The sequence below is a fragment of the Coccinella septempunctata genome, chromosome 7 (genome assembly GCF_907165205.1).
Source record: "Coccinella septempunctata chromosome 7, icCocSept1.1, whole genome shotgun sequence".
NCBI classification, from domain to species: Eukaryota; Metazoa; Arthropoda; class Insecta; order Coleoptera; family Coccinellidae; genus Coccinella; species Coccinella septempunctata.
In genome coordinates this window covers 20,209,252-20,223,880 of record NC_058195.1, presented here as the reverse complement: position 1 = coordinate 20,223,880, position 14,629 = coordinate 20,209,252, and the positions used below count along the sequence as shown (strand labels likewise).

The 14,629-nt window shown below is 36.5% G+C and overlaps 3 protein-coding genes across 3 annotated transcripts; 2 read left to right on the top strand and 1 right to left on the bottom strand.

The window, feature by feature from the left end:
- Positions 1-1,188: 1,188 nt before the first annotated feature.
- LOC123317611 lies at positions 1,189-2,970 on the bottom strand. Its single transcript, XM_044904214.1, has one exon. It carries the CDS (start codon positions 2,968-2,970, stop codon positions 1,189-1,191), a length of 1,782 nt encoding a protein of 593 aa, XP_044760149.1.
- A 25-nt stretch (positions 2,971-2,995) lies between these two features.
- On the top strand, positions 2,996-4,614 carry LOC123317610. The gene is made up of 2 exons (XM_044904213.1): positions 2,996-3,031; positions 3,085-4,614. Exons 1-2 carry the CDS (start codon positions 2,996-2,998, stop codon positions 4,612-4,614), a joined length of 1,566 nt encoding a protein of 521 aa, XP_044760148.1.
- A 3,814-nt stretch (positions 4,615-8,428) lies between these two features.
- LOC123317314 lies at positions 8,429-10,235 on the top strand. Its single transcript, XM_044903773.1, has 2 exons — positions 8,429-10,096; positions 10,152-10,235. The coding sequence occupies exon 1, from the start codon at positions 8,441-8,443 to the stop codon at positions 9,938-9,940; it is 1,500 nt and encodes a 499-aa protein (XP_044759708.1). The 5' UTR covers positions 8,429-8,440; the 3' UTR covers positions 9,941-10,096; positions 10,152-10,235.
- Positions 10,236-14,629: the final 4,394 nt, after the last annotated feature.

Genomic DNA, 14,629 nt, shown 5'->3' with positions numbered 1-14,629 from the left:
AAAAAATATATATATATATATATATGCAATGGTTAAGGGGTGTGGGAAATTAAAGAGCGTGATTTAGGTCTCTCTCTTCTCTCTCTATATATATATATATATATATATATATATGAACGGATAATTCCCAGAGTCGATTATATGCAATAGTTAAGGGGTGTGGGAAATTAAAGAGCGTGATTTAGGTCTCTCTCTTCTTTATTTCATTGTCAACGTTTCGATCCTGGTTAGGATCTTCTTCAGGACTCTACAAACATGTTATATAGTCAATAACTATTCGAAATCGGATGAGACATCAGAATACCTACCGAAATACAGAGGTGGGTGGGTTGATTGGTTGTGGAACAACCCAAATTTCTTAAAAATATGCTCAATGCTCAATGATGCGAGGACAATGTGTAGACAAACAATTACAATTATCATATCCAGTCGGATCAACAGGTGCAAAAGCCGGTATAGTAAAGTGGGGTTAGCGTTAGCAACAGCAGAGTCACAGACAGGTAGTGACAACTGCAACCACAGAGTATTATCTTTTCTTCCTTTAACTATGAAAGGCAACAAAAATCTTTATGGCGTGCACTGATCAAACGTTACTCTCACTAACCTTGTGTATGTTCAATGCTCAGTGCAGGCCAATTTACAAATTCCAATTACAATTACAATTTCCTGAGGTGTGGGGGGAAAAAATGAACATGTAATGCGCATCCACCAGGAGTTACTCTCACTAACCCTGTAGCACGCCTAGTGAAAACCTGATTAAAGATCACATTTTTCAAATGTACATCACATTTTAAAAAACTTTAAAAAATTTTTAAAAATTATTACAACTCAAATCCAGAGGTGCGAGGGGAAATGAATGTACAATGCGCATCCACCAGGAGCTACTCTCACTAACCCTGCAGAATGCTGCAGAACGTTGATCAAAAAAAACCACATGTTTTTTTCTTAAAATGAAGATGTGAAAGCAAAAGCACATCAATCAGTGCTCATCAATCGAAAGCTACTCGCAACCTTTGTGGGATGCTTATTTAGATGTCGTTTCTTAATTTATATTTTATAAGTTATTATCAGTCGCTAATTATTGTCCAATTCACTCTCACTGAATTCTTAATTTAAAATCAGTCGCGATCAATATGTTTAGCCACAAATTCACTGTCACTGAATTTGGTGGACAATCACTCACGACGGTCAACCAATTCCTGACCTGCTGCCGTCAGAAAGTACTCCGTCACTGGATACACTTCGTGGTCTTGATGGGTCACCTTCATTGACCTGGTCGAAGTGGATTAGGTAGGAATAGATGCTGCTGATGTGGTTTACATCTCTTCTGTAATTCATGGCATTGGGGTGGCGCTTGATTTGGTACATTTCCAAAAAGGAACGCTTTCCTCCATTGCGTTCGCAATCTAGGACCCTAGTGGCCTCATAGTCCATTAAGTGGTCTCTATCTCTGCTGTGGTCTGCCAAGGCACATATCTTATTGGGGTTCTTGATATCGCTTCTATGTTGAGCCAACCTCTTCTTAAGCTGTTGCGACGTCTGTCCAATATAGATTTCATTACACATCGAACATGGAACAGAATATATCACTCCACTTTTGTGGAATGTGCTTTCGCTATCTTTTATCCTACTATGGAGTCTGTCAATCTTGAACTCTGGTTTGGGGATCAACTTTATGTTGGGGGTCTTCAAAAGGCTTATCAGAGCATTTGTCATGCCTTTGATCAATGGTAAGGATGCGTAAGTTAGATTCAAATCTATTGTGGTGGATGCGCCCCTGTGTTCATTCCGTGGCTGTCCGGAATGAGTGGAGCTGTGAATCAATCTGTTTAATAGACCCCTGGGGTAACCATTTTCCAGCATCAATTGGAACAATATTTCAAGGTTTTGTGTTCTCAAGGAGGGGTGCGCGATTCGTCGAATCCGGTTTTTTAATCCCAATACTAAATTTACTTTCTGTCCATGTGTGTGGTTGGACAGGTAGTGTATGTACCTCCCTGAGCTCGTTGGTTTGCGGTACCAATCTAAGATTAATCGGTTGTTAGGTAATCTGATTACCTTCGTGTCCAAAAATGGAACACTTCTATCAGTTTCTTTTTCTATGGTGAATTGCACTCTCCGGTGGTGGTTGTTAAACTTTTCAAGGAGGTAGCTCACCTGTTCTTCAGGCACGGCGCAGATAATGTCATCCACATATTTCTTGATGAAGGGGATGTGGAAAGGAACATCAGAAAGTACGTTGTCCAGAATGAAGTCCATAACTATGTCTGCAATTGGGGAGCTGGAGTTTGAGCCCATGGGTGAGCCAAGAATTTGTAAGTAGAAGATGCCATCGAACACAAAATAGTTGGATGTGAACAGGAAATTGATTATGCTCAAGAATTCTTCCTTTGGTATGTTTGTATGGTTGTTTATAAGTTGCCATTTACTCTCTATTGCTGAAACCGCAAGGTCTAAGGATATGTTGTTGAACAGTGATATAACGTCCAAACTAATTATGACGTAGTTGTCAGGGAGCTGGAAATCATTGATGAGGTCAGCAAATGAGAAAGAATCTTCGATGAAGTAAATGCTTCTGGAGGCTGACAAGTATTTAGATAGGATGTCAGATATGAACACTGACAGTTTGGAGGAAGGGGTATTGATGCACGATATAATTGGTCTGATTGTGAGAGTGGGCTTGTGGATTTTTGGTAATCCGTAAAATCTCGCAGGGACCGAGTTGTAGTTGTACAGCCGTTTTCCTTGGGTCTGTGTTATGTAGCCCTTGTTCACCAAACTTTTGATCACTGCATTGCATTTATTCTGCATCGACGTGGTGGGATCTCTAGGTAGTTTTTTATAGTACTGTTCATCCTGTAGTAATGTGTCCACTAGTTCTTTGTATTGGGTCTTGTCCATTAGCACCGTCACATTTCCCTTATCAGCTCTTACAACTAGCAAACCTGGATGTTGTTTCAGGTATTTCATGCAGTGGAAAAATTCATTGTGGTATATGTTGTTGGTTCCCCTCCCGGACTTGATACAATTGGTAACTACATTGGTTGCTTGTGCACGTTTGAAATTTCTTCCTTCCTCTGATAGTTGGAACACCAAAACATATGTCTGGCAAAAATCCACAAGCCCACTCTCACAATCAGACCAATTATATCGTGCATCAATACCCCTTCCTCCAAACTGTCAGTGTTCATATCTGACATCCTATCTAAATACTTGTCAGCCTCCAGAAGCATTTACTTCATCGAAGATTCTTTCTCATTTGCTGACCTCATCAATGATTTCCAGCTCCCTGACAACTACGTCATAATTAGTTTGGACGTTATATCACTGTTCAACAACATATCCTTAGACCTTGCGGTTTCAGCAATAGAGAGTAAATGGCAACTTATAAACAACCATACAAACATACCAAAGGAAGAATTCTTGAGCATAATCAATTTCCTGTTCACATCCAACTATTTTGTGTTCGATGGCATCTTCTACTTACAAATTCTTGGCTCACCCATGGGCTCGAACTCCAGCTCCCCAATTGCAGACATAGTTATGGACTTCATTCTGGACAACGTACTTTCTGATGTTCCTTTCCACATCCCCTTCATCAAGAAATATGTGGATGACATTATCTGCGCCGTGCCTGAAGAACAGGTGAGCTACCTCCTTGAAAAGTTTAACAACCACCACCGGAGAGTGCAATTCACCATAGAAAAAGAAACTGATAGAAGTGTTCCATTTTTGGACACGAAGGTAATCAGATTACCTAACAACCGATTAATCTTAGATTGGTACCGCAAACCAACGAGCTCAGGGAGGTACATACACTACCTGTCCAACCACACACATGGACAGAAAGTAAATTTAGTATTGGGATTAAAAAACCGGATTCGACGAATCGCGCACCCCTCCTTGAGAACACAAAACCTTGAAATATTGTTCCAATTGATGCTGGAAAATGGTTACCCCAGGGGTCTATTAAACAGATTGATTCACAGCTCCACTCATTCCGGACAGCCACGGAATGAACACAGGGGCGCATCCACCACAATAGATTTGAATCTAACTTACGCATCCTTACCATTGATCAAAGGCATGACAAATGCTCTGATAAGCCTTTTGAAGACCCCCAACATAAAGTTGATCCCCAAACCAGAGTTCAAGATTGACAGACTCCATAGTAGGATAAAAGATAGCGAAAGCACATTCCACAAAAGTGGAGTGATATATTCTGTTCCATGTTCGATGTGTAATGAAATCTATATTGGACAGACGTCGCAACAGCTTAAGAAGAGGTTGGCTCAACATAGAAGCGATATCAAGAACCCCAATAAGATATGTGCCTTGGCAGACCACAGCAGAGATAGAGACCACTTAATGGACTATGAGGCCACTAGGGTCCTAGATTGCGAACGCAATGGAGGAAAGCGTTCCTTTTTGGAAATGTACCACATCAAGCGCCACCCCAATGCCATGAATTACAGAAGAGATGTAAACCACATCATCAGCATCTATTCCTACCTAATCCACTTCGACCAGGTCAATGAAGGTGACCCATCAAGACCACGAAGTGTATCCAGTGACGGAGTACTTTCTGACGGCAGCAGGTCAGGAATTGGTTGACCGTCGTGAGTGATTGTCCACCAAATTCAGTGACAGTGAATTTGTGGCTAAACATATTGATCGCGACTGATTTTAAATTAAGAATTCAGTGAGAGTGAATTGGACAATAATTAGCGACTGATAATAACTTATAAAATATAAATTAAGAAACGACATCTAAATAAGCATCCCACAAAGGTTGCGAGTGGCTTTCGATTGATGAGCACTGATTGATGTGCTTTTGCTTTCACATCTTCATTTTAAGAAAAAAACATGTGGTTTTTTTTGATCAACGTTCTGCAGCATTCTGCAGGGTTAGTGAGAGTAGCTCCTGGTGGATGCGCATTGTACATTCATTTCCCCTCGCACCTCTGGATTTGAGTTGTAATAATTTTTAAAAATTTTTTAAAGTTTTTTAAAATGTGATGTACATTTGAAAAATGTGATCTTTAATCAGGTTTTCACTAGGCGTGCTACAGGGTTAGTGAGAGTAACTCCTGGTGGATGCGCATTACATGTTCATTTTTTCCCCCCACACCTCAGGAAATTGTAATTGTAATTGGAATTTGTAAATTGGCCTGCACTGAGCATTGAACATACACAAGGTTAGTGAGAGTAACGTTTGATCAGTGCACGCCATAAAGATTTTTGTTGCCTTTCATAGTTAAAGGAAGAAAAGATAATACTCTGTGGTTGCAGTTGTCACTACCTGTCTGTGACTCTGCTGTTGCTAACGCTAACCCCACTTTACTATACCGGCTTTTGCACCTGTTGATCCGACTGGATATGATAATTGTAATTGTTTGTCTACACATTGTCCTCGCATCATTGAGCATTGAGCATATTTTTAAGAAATTTGGGTTGTTCCACAACCAATCAACCCACCCACCTCTGTATTTCGGTAGGTATTCTGATGTCTCATCCGATTTCGAATAGTTATTGACTATATAACATGTTTGTAGAGTCCTGAAGAAGATCCTAACCAGGATCGAAACGTTGACAATGAAATAAAGAAGAGAGAGACCTAAATCACGCTCTTTAATTTCCCACACCCCTTAACTATTGCATATATATATATATATATATATATATATATAATATATAATATATATATATATAAATTAAGGGTGTTTCGACTATTATTCAGGGCAAAATTCCAATGAGAGTCAAATTGTATTAAAGCTCTATATATTTCGTCAACTATCGTTGACTTCTTCAGGAGCAACTGGAAAATACAAAGATCTCATAACAAAATTTCAAATTCTCTTAGGCTAAAACTTACAATACCATGACAATAAATATGGTAGCTTCAGAAAAAACAAGACCATGTAGAGGGTAATCAAAAAAGTACGTCAATTTCAGTTGAATTATTCAGGAAAAAAAATGGTTTTACAAATGACAGATTTCAGAAAAATTCTATAAATTGGCATGGACAAGCAAATGTGCCATGATGTTCACAGAAAGGCAAAAAAATTGAGAAAATCTTTTCTTATTTTATACAATTTGGATTAGAAATGTCTCTTATTTATAAGTACCTGCAAGTAAGGTTACAAATTAGGAGAAATTAGTAGAATACCTATTTTTATCACAGGTCAGTAAGAAACTATAGATGTTGCTAAGATTATTTGTATCCGTTTTCTTATTCATCGTTGAATTTTTATTTTCATTTATATAGCACATTTCTAGAAAAGTTCTTTTTTTGTATTCTTGTTCGTGATCTAAGACTTGTATATTATCGTAATCTACAGCATGTCCTGTGTTATTAATATGTGAAGCTAAAGCACATCTTTCAGGTCTCAGAACAGAATCACTTTTGTGTAACGCCATTCTCCTATCAAGACCTTGTGATGTTTGTCCTATATAAAATAGAGGGCAGTGTTTGCAATTTATCTTATAAATAACATTTTTTATTTTTGAAATATTCAATTTATCCTTTGTGCTTTTATAAAGGGACCTAGCAACAACCATGTTATATCTACTGATTTTAATGTTGATAAATTTCTTGAAAAGCTTCGTTAATTCGAATGTGACTTCTTCAATGTAGGGCAGTTTTGCAAAACAGACTGAGTTTTCTTCATTATTCACTTCGTTTAAAGCTTCGGTTGGTTCTGGTAGTCTTGGAGCATTGTATATTAATTTTTTTAGAAAGATGTTTGAATATCTATTATCCCTCATCAGCCTAAATAGCCTTCTCAGTGCCGCTTGTCTTAGAGTATGATGCGTGATATCTTCTATTCTTCTTTTTAATCCCAAAATTATATTTGTTTTTATTTTGATATCATGGTAAGAATCGATATTTATATATCTCCCAGAACTACTGGGTTTTCTGTACCAATCTAAAATAATCCTGTTATCCTCAGTCCTATATAATTGAGTGTCTAGAAAAGGTACACATTTGTTATTCTCCCTTTCTATTGTAAATTTAATATGATCATCGAAACTGTTGAAAACGCTTAGTATTTCCTCTTCTCTATCTTCAGGTATAGATAAAATTAGATCATCAACATACTGATATATAAATGATGGAGTAAAAGAAAGTCTCTCTAATGATGATTTTTATAAGCGTTGACATCACCATATCAGCTAATATATATATATATATATATATATATATATATATATATATATATATATATATATATATATATATATATATATATATATATATATATATATGATGTTTTTGTTTGTCTGTTTTTTCATGGTATAATTTTACAGCTGCCCTGAGGAAGGAAACAACCGTTTCCGAAAGCTAGGCTATTATGAATAAAGAGTAAATACCTCATCAGTGTGTTGATCGACATCCCTTATTAAATAATATATCATTCAACGATCATTATCTAAAATATTAAATTATGGTGGGATTTTTCCAATCTATAGAAACATCATTTGCTATTCAAACATCTCAGTTCATGAAAGAGTGGAGTAATAACAACCGGAAAATGGCAGGCCTACTAAATCGAAAAATATTCTTATTAGAATGCAAGAGATTAAAATTAACACCTAACCACATAGGAGCAGGAGTGAAAAGTGTACTCAGTTTGTTTGAATTCTATGTAGGAAACAAATTTAATAGAAGAGTCACCGATTTCAACAAAAACCTGGTACACAAATTACTGTCCTTAGAGGTTGAACATACACACCTCAAGATTTCACATGTTCAAAAAGAAAAGGCCTACATAGAGGAGAAATTGGAACATCTTGTACCATCAACTACCTTGCTGGAGTTTTACAGACGTCAACAGATCACTTATAAGAGAATATTCAATAAAATAAAGACCACAAACCTGAATAAAGTAAGGAATCTTCAGATGAAATCTTATAAGACAGACTATAGAGTCAAAGAAAAATGGTTTAAGAATTTATCAACGATGGAGATCCCTGAAGAGGTCAAGACAATCCTCGCGTTGGGTGGAAAATTTAGTGTCCCAATCAATCCTAGAGAAGTTAAAGTCAAAAATTTGATAGCAGACGTGGAAGGCATTCTGGATACGGTGGAAGAGGACATACGTGACACCTTGAGAGCGAAAACAACCAACATCATAACAAGTTTTCTACACAGGAATAAAAATGTTACTAACCATTCAGATCAATTATATAAAACCACAAAAGAATTTTTAAAAACCAACGATCATCTCTTGGTATTAAATAGCGACAAAGGATCAGTAACAGTTCTCATGGAAAAAACAGATTATTTAGACAGGATGTATTCTATTATAAACACTGACAGTTTCAAACAAGTCCCTAAAGATCCAACCACCATCCAACGACCATACAAAAGAAAACAAACACAATAATTACAACTCTTGAAAAACGAAATATTATCAGCAAGGAACAAGGGAAGTCGATGAGAACATACAACTCGATCAGTCCGAGAATGTACGGTAACCCTAAAGTCCACAAGAACAACTTTCCAATGCGACCAATTGTTTCGGATATACAGGGTCCTACAATTAAATTGTCAAGATATGTTGCACAAATTTTGACTGCAGCATATGACCAGAATAACCCATATTATGTGAAAGACTCTTTTGACTTTTCAACCCAAGTCATTGGGTTACAGCTACCTCCGGAGCATGTGGTCATATCGTTAGATGTGGTTAACTTGTTCGGGAATATATCCAAAGGACTGGTGCTAACAGCTATTGATTTCAACTGGGATAAAATTGAACCTTGCTGTGGTATGTCTCGAGAGGACTTTAAGGAGATAATTTCCTTCCTTCTAGATTCTGGCTGCTTTGTGTTTGATGGAAAGTTTTACCTGCAGACATTTGGCTGTATTATGGGTTCACCACTCAGCCCAATTCTGGCCCTCTACGTTATGGACTATTTACTGGCAATAAGCATACCAAAGTTGACGTTTACACTGGCGTTCCTCAAGAAATATGTAGATGATCTTATAATAGCCTTACCGTTGCTAGGAATTGACGAAATTATAGAAGTGTTCAACAGTTTTGACCAGAACTTAAAATTCACAGTGGAGAGAGAAGATGATAATAATTCAGTCCCATTTTTGGACACTAGAGTTTGTCGAGTAGACAATACAATAAAACTTGATTGGTACCAGAAGGGTACGTCATCGGGTAAATATATACATTTTCTCTCTGATCACCCCATTGGTATAAAAATAAATTTCATAAGAGAACAAAAGAACAGAATAAACAGAATATGTGACATTACATTTAGAGATTCTAGTATTAGAAGATTGTGTGGATTGTTGCTTGAGAATTCCTATCCGAAAACAATGGTAAACAAACTTCTGTTCTCTACATCAGATATACCGAGACATAGAGAAGAACCACCTCAGGATGTAGACATAGGAGAGACGCAGGTGGTGTATCGTAGTTTACCCAATATTCACAACCTTACAAACAAAATCAAGGATTGTTTCAGAGACCGCAAAGATTTAAGAATAGTTTCACAATGCAAGAAGAGAGTGTCCGACCTATACTCCAGGTTAAAAGACCCAGTGCCAGTGAGTCTGAGATCAAGTGTAGTGTATGAAATCGAATGTGATAGTTGCCATGAAACTTATGTAGGCCAAACGTCGCAATGGCTAAAAAACCGAATAACATTACACAAAAGCGACATAAGGACTAATAGCCCAAGGTGTGCCCTCTCAACCCATGCAAACCGCCTTTCCCATAATATTGACTTTGATAACGTTAAAATTCTAGACACAAATTCCAACTATAGAAAAAGATGCATCTTAGAAATGATTAATATAAAAACTCAAAGAAGTCAAATTAATAAAAAAACAGATACGCAAGGTTTAAGTCCCATCTATGCTTATCTGTTAGAGTATACAAGAAACAGACCATTCTTCGATGGTCCAGTTGACGGTTAATAATAAAAATAAAACTCTATGTTCTGTACGTTTCTAACCTTGATTGTTTTGACACTTCCAGTACATGTGATTTATTAAGAAATTGTAGAAGCTCAAATTATTTTTAAGTTTTGATTTCATGACTATATTGCCGTATAACACTAGAGCTCGTATTCGGTAAGAGGTCTATGATGTTTTTGTTTGTCTGTTTTTTCATGGTATAATTTTACAGCTGCCCTGAGGAAGGAAACAACCGTTTCCGAAAGCTAGGCTATTATGAATAAAGAGTAAATACCTCATCAGTGTGTTGATCGACATCCCTTATTAAATAATATATATATATATATATATATATATATATATATATATATATATATATATATATATATATATATATATATATATATATATATATATATATATATATATATATATATATATATATATATATATATATATATATATATATATATATATATATATATATATATATATATATATATATATATATATATATATATATATATATATATATATATATATATATATATATATGCAGGGGTGGTTGCAAAGCCATCGGGATTGACGACCCCGCATCCCCCAAGTCTCCGAGTCTACTGAGGGTAGCATCCTCGGTAGGACCTTAAAGTATTCAGCTCCTGTCACAAGAAATAGATACCAGGGCGGCAGGGAGTCTCAGGCCGGCTCCCCTCGGAACCGTCCAGAGGATCGGCCTGTAGGAGGTAGGTGTGGACCAAGCGGCGCACCCCTTCGAGATGGCACCGCAAGGCCGGCAACTGCATCTCTGGAAAGAGCTAGCCGAAATAGCTTGAATGCACCAGGGTGTCATTCCGCTACAAGGCCACAGCAGGATAGGCGCACACGCTGGACAATGGAAGAGAACTATTTAGTTATGCGTGCGCACTATATAGCAACGGACATGGTCGAACGCTCAAATAAGACCTATAGACAACTTCTGGTGGAAATATGGGGAGACATTTACCCCAGCAGACCAGTATACGCTCAGCTGATTTCGAATCGTGTTCGATGGATTCTTAACAACCAAAAAATCTCCCGAGCTGAGCTGCATATCATCAAAGCTAGCTGCTACCCAAATGTAATGATGGAAGAGGTACCAGCTGAGAGTCAACACACCCAGGCTCGAAAATCATCACCCAGAGTGAGAAGGAGCGGAATTTTCGTCAGGAGAGGACAAGAGGACACTTTGGAGAGACAATTTATGAGCAACCTAGTGAAATACTCGGGAATCGCGCCGGGTGGTAGGCCAAAAATTCCAAAACTTGAGTACTCCAGGCATGTTCTCCAAATAATTGACTCCCTCAACACCATAATATCAAGACACCTGAGTAACGTCAACAGCTTAGAAGAATTGGTTGATATAGTCTATGCCGGGGCTGTCACAATATGTGAAACACATGGACGGGAAATAGGACAAAATACTGGACAACAAAATCATAAAAAAACACATGATACCCCTCCCTGGAAGGAACGCCTGCAAAATAAAATCACTAATTTGAGAAAAAAAATTGGAGTGATACATACTTACCTGAATATGCCGAATCCCTCCAAAAAAGTAACTAAAGCGGTTAGAAAGGTGGCTTCTGAATTCAAAATAAAACGCAGGGACCCCTCCTTCCAGCAGAAAATCTCCGTCACGTGCGATCGGCTGAAACAAAAAATCAAGGTATTAAGGCAGTCGAATTCGCCGGTATAATGAAAGAATAAAACGCCACATAAACAATAAACTGTTTTTCAAGAACCAAAAACAATTTTTTCGAAACCTTGTGCATGAAAACTCTACCGAAGATGGCCATCTCGATTCTAAACTGGCACACCAATACTGGAGTGGAGTATGGTCTGAGAAAGCCACACACGACGTGAGTGCATATTGGATTGATGAAGCCCAATCAAAAATACCTAATGTGCAGATGGAGGACATTGAAATAAATGAAGGTGATATTGCGGAAGCCCTAAGAAGATCAAACAACTGGGCATCACCAGGAGTGGATAAGCTCCATAACTACTGGTGGAAATATCTAAAAAGTGTGCATCAATCCCTAGCGGAACTCTTTCAAAAAGCCTTTACTGACCCTTCTGTTATCCCAGAATTTTTCACACAGGGAATAACATACCTCATACCAAAGCAAGGCAATCTCGACAACCCAGAGAATTATCGCCCTATAACATGTTTACCAGCAATATATAAAATATTCACTACAATCCTGGCTAGACAAATTAACAAACATATAAGGAGAAATAACCTCATAGCACAGGAACAAAACGGATGTCGTTTGAATACCAAGGGCTGTAAGGAACTATTGGTTACTGACTATACATGTATACTGTATAGTGACCAAGCAGGCGCGAGTTATATATCCGAGAACGATGAACTTCGTTGGAAGATCGCAGGAAGTGCAATCTCAGCATCGTCTCATTTTCCAAGAACTAAGAAAGTGTACCGAGGTTATAAATTATAATTTTATCATCATTGAATCAGTTCTGACATAACTTTCACTGTATAAACGTATTGTACGAAATATAGCTTTTTAAAAACGCTTTTCCTGCCTTAATAAATATAACTGGCGCAGTCGACGGAGTTTCACGGAGTTTTCATTGTGAAAAACTTTAAGAGTTCTACCCTCTTTTTGGTGAAACGAGAACCTACCCACAGCAGTTACAATCAAAAATCCATCTAGGAGGAAGAAGATTATGCAGTTGTGGATAATCATAACAAGGTGGTGAGCGTATTTTTATTCATTGATGTCAGACTCCTCTAATCCTAGTATTGATTCTGTAGCGGAAACCAATTCTGAATTAGAGACAGATTTGTTAGAATTATTTAATAATCTTTCACTTAATAGTAATAATAAAACTTTGAATATGCCTAACGCACCTTAAAAATTTTGATATCAAAAATTTAAGCATCATTCCCGATTTCGATGGGAATCCGAATAAATTACATAGGTTCATTCAAGCTTCGGAAGCAATTTTAAATCACTATTTTGATGTTGAAAATCAAAATAACTTCCAAAATGTGTTGATATTGAATGGTATTTTGAATAAGCTTCACGGCAAAGCGGAAGAAGTTGTCGCAATTCATGGAGCTACCAGTAATTGGAACGACATAAAAAATTCACTTTTATTACATTTCGGTGATCAACGAGATGAGAATTGTCTTAATCAGGATCTAGTTAATCTGAGGCAAAATTTCGGAGAATCTCCTCATGACTTCTATGAAAAAGTAATCACATTATTAAATACAATTTGTAATTATATTGATTTGAAATGTGAAGTTGGATTTAGAGCAAGTAAAAGAGATTTTTTCCAAAAACAAGCTTTAAAAACCTTTTTAGCCGGTTTAAGAGATCCTTTGGGTCCTATTATTAGGGCTATGAGGCCTAATTCTTTATCTCAAGCACTACAATTCATAATTGAAGAAGACAATATAAAACATTGCCAAAAATCTAATCAAACGGTAATCAATAATTCCAGAAAATTCATGAATTATAGTAATCACAGAAATAACTCAAATAATTTTTCAAAATTTCGTCAAAACTTTTCCACAATGGTACCCATCGAACGACAAAATTTTGTTACGAATCAGCAATTTCCTAGCAGACCCATTACTATTCAAAGAAATGTAAGTTATAAAGAGCCGAAATATTTCAGTAACGCTCAAGTTTTCGGAAAGCAGCAACAACCTGCACCTACTCCAATGAGTATATCTACTAATCATACTAAACAGAGAACTCAACCAATGAGTACCTCAACAAATAATAGATATTTTACAAACAGGCAAAATCAATCCTTTCCTCAAAAACCAAATTTTATAAGTGAAGAGCTTTTTAATACCGAGTATCATAATAATCCTCTCAGCTCTAATGAAGAATTCAAAAATGACGAAATTGCTGAAGATTACGAACAAAATTTTCGGAACATTCAATTTCAGACCCAAAGCACATAATAGAATTTCATGTTTCTAATGGTAAACGCGAATTACCTTATATTGAAATTAAAAATCCCCCTCTTAAATTACTAATCGATACAGGATCAACAAAATCTTTTATTAATCCAGATTTAGCTAAAAAATATTATTCAAATTTCATATTCAAAGAACCATTCACTGTCTCAACAGTCCATCAAACCTCTCATCATCAATTTTGTGCCAATATTCCTATATTTGCTGAGTTTAATAGACATAATGAAAATTTCAAATTCTATCTATTCAAGTTTCATAATATTTATGACGGTTTAATTGGATTAGATAATCTAAAACTATTGGATGCGTCTCTTGATTTTCATAGTTCTAAGCTCAACACTCTTTTTTCAACAATGCCAATAAAATATCAAGAATCAGCAAATAAAGCTCCATTCAAAATTAAAATTGATGCGAATTCTAGAATCATTGCTAAAATTCCAATCAAACACCTATCTGGTGACGTGATAATACCGAAACAAATCATTCGATCTTGTGAAATTTCTGAGATTGTAACTTGTTCTAAAAATGGCCAAGCAAACGTGGAAATTTGTAATGAAACCAACGAAGATGTTATCCTCATTTTAAATAAACCGATTGAATCAATTTCTATACAGAATAATTTCGAAATCTTTCAAATGGAAACTAATAATAATTCAGAATATATAAACGTAGAAGAATTAATCAGAACCAATCATATGAATGAAGAAGAA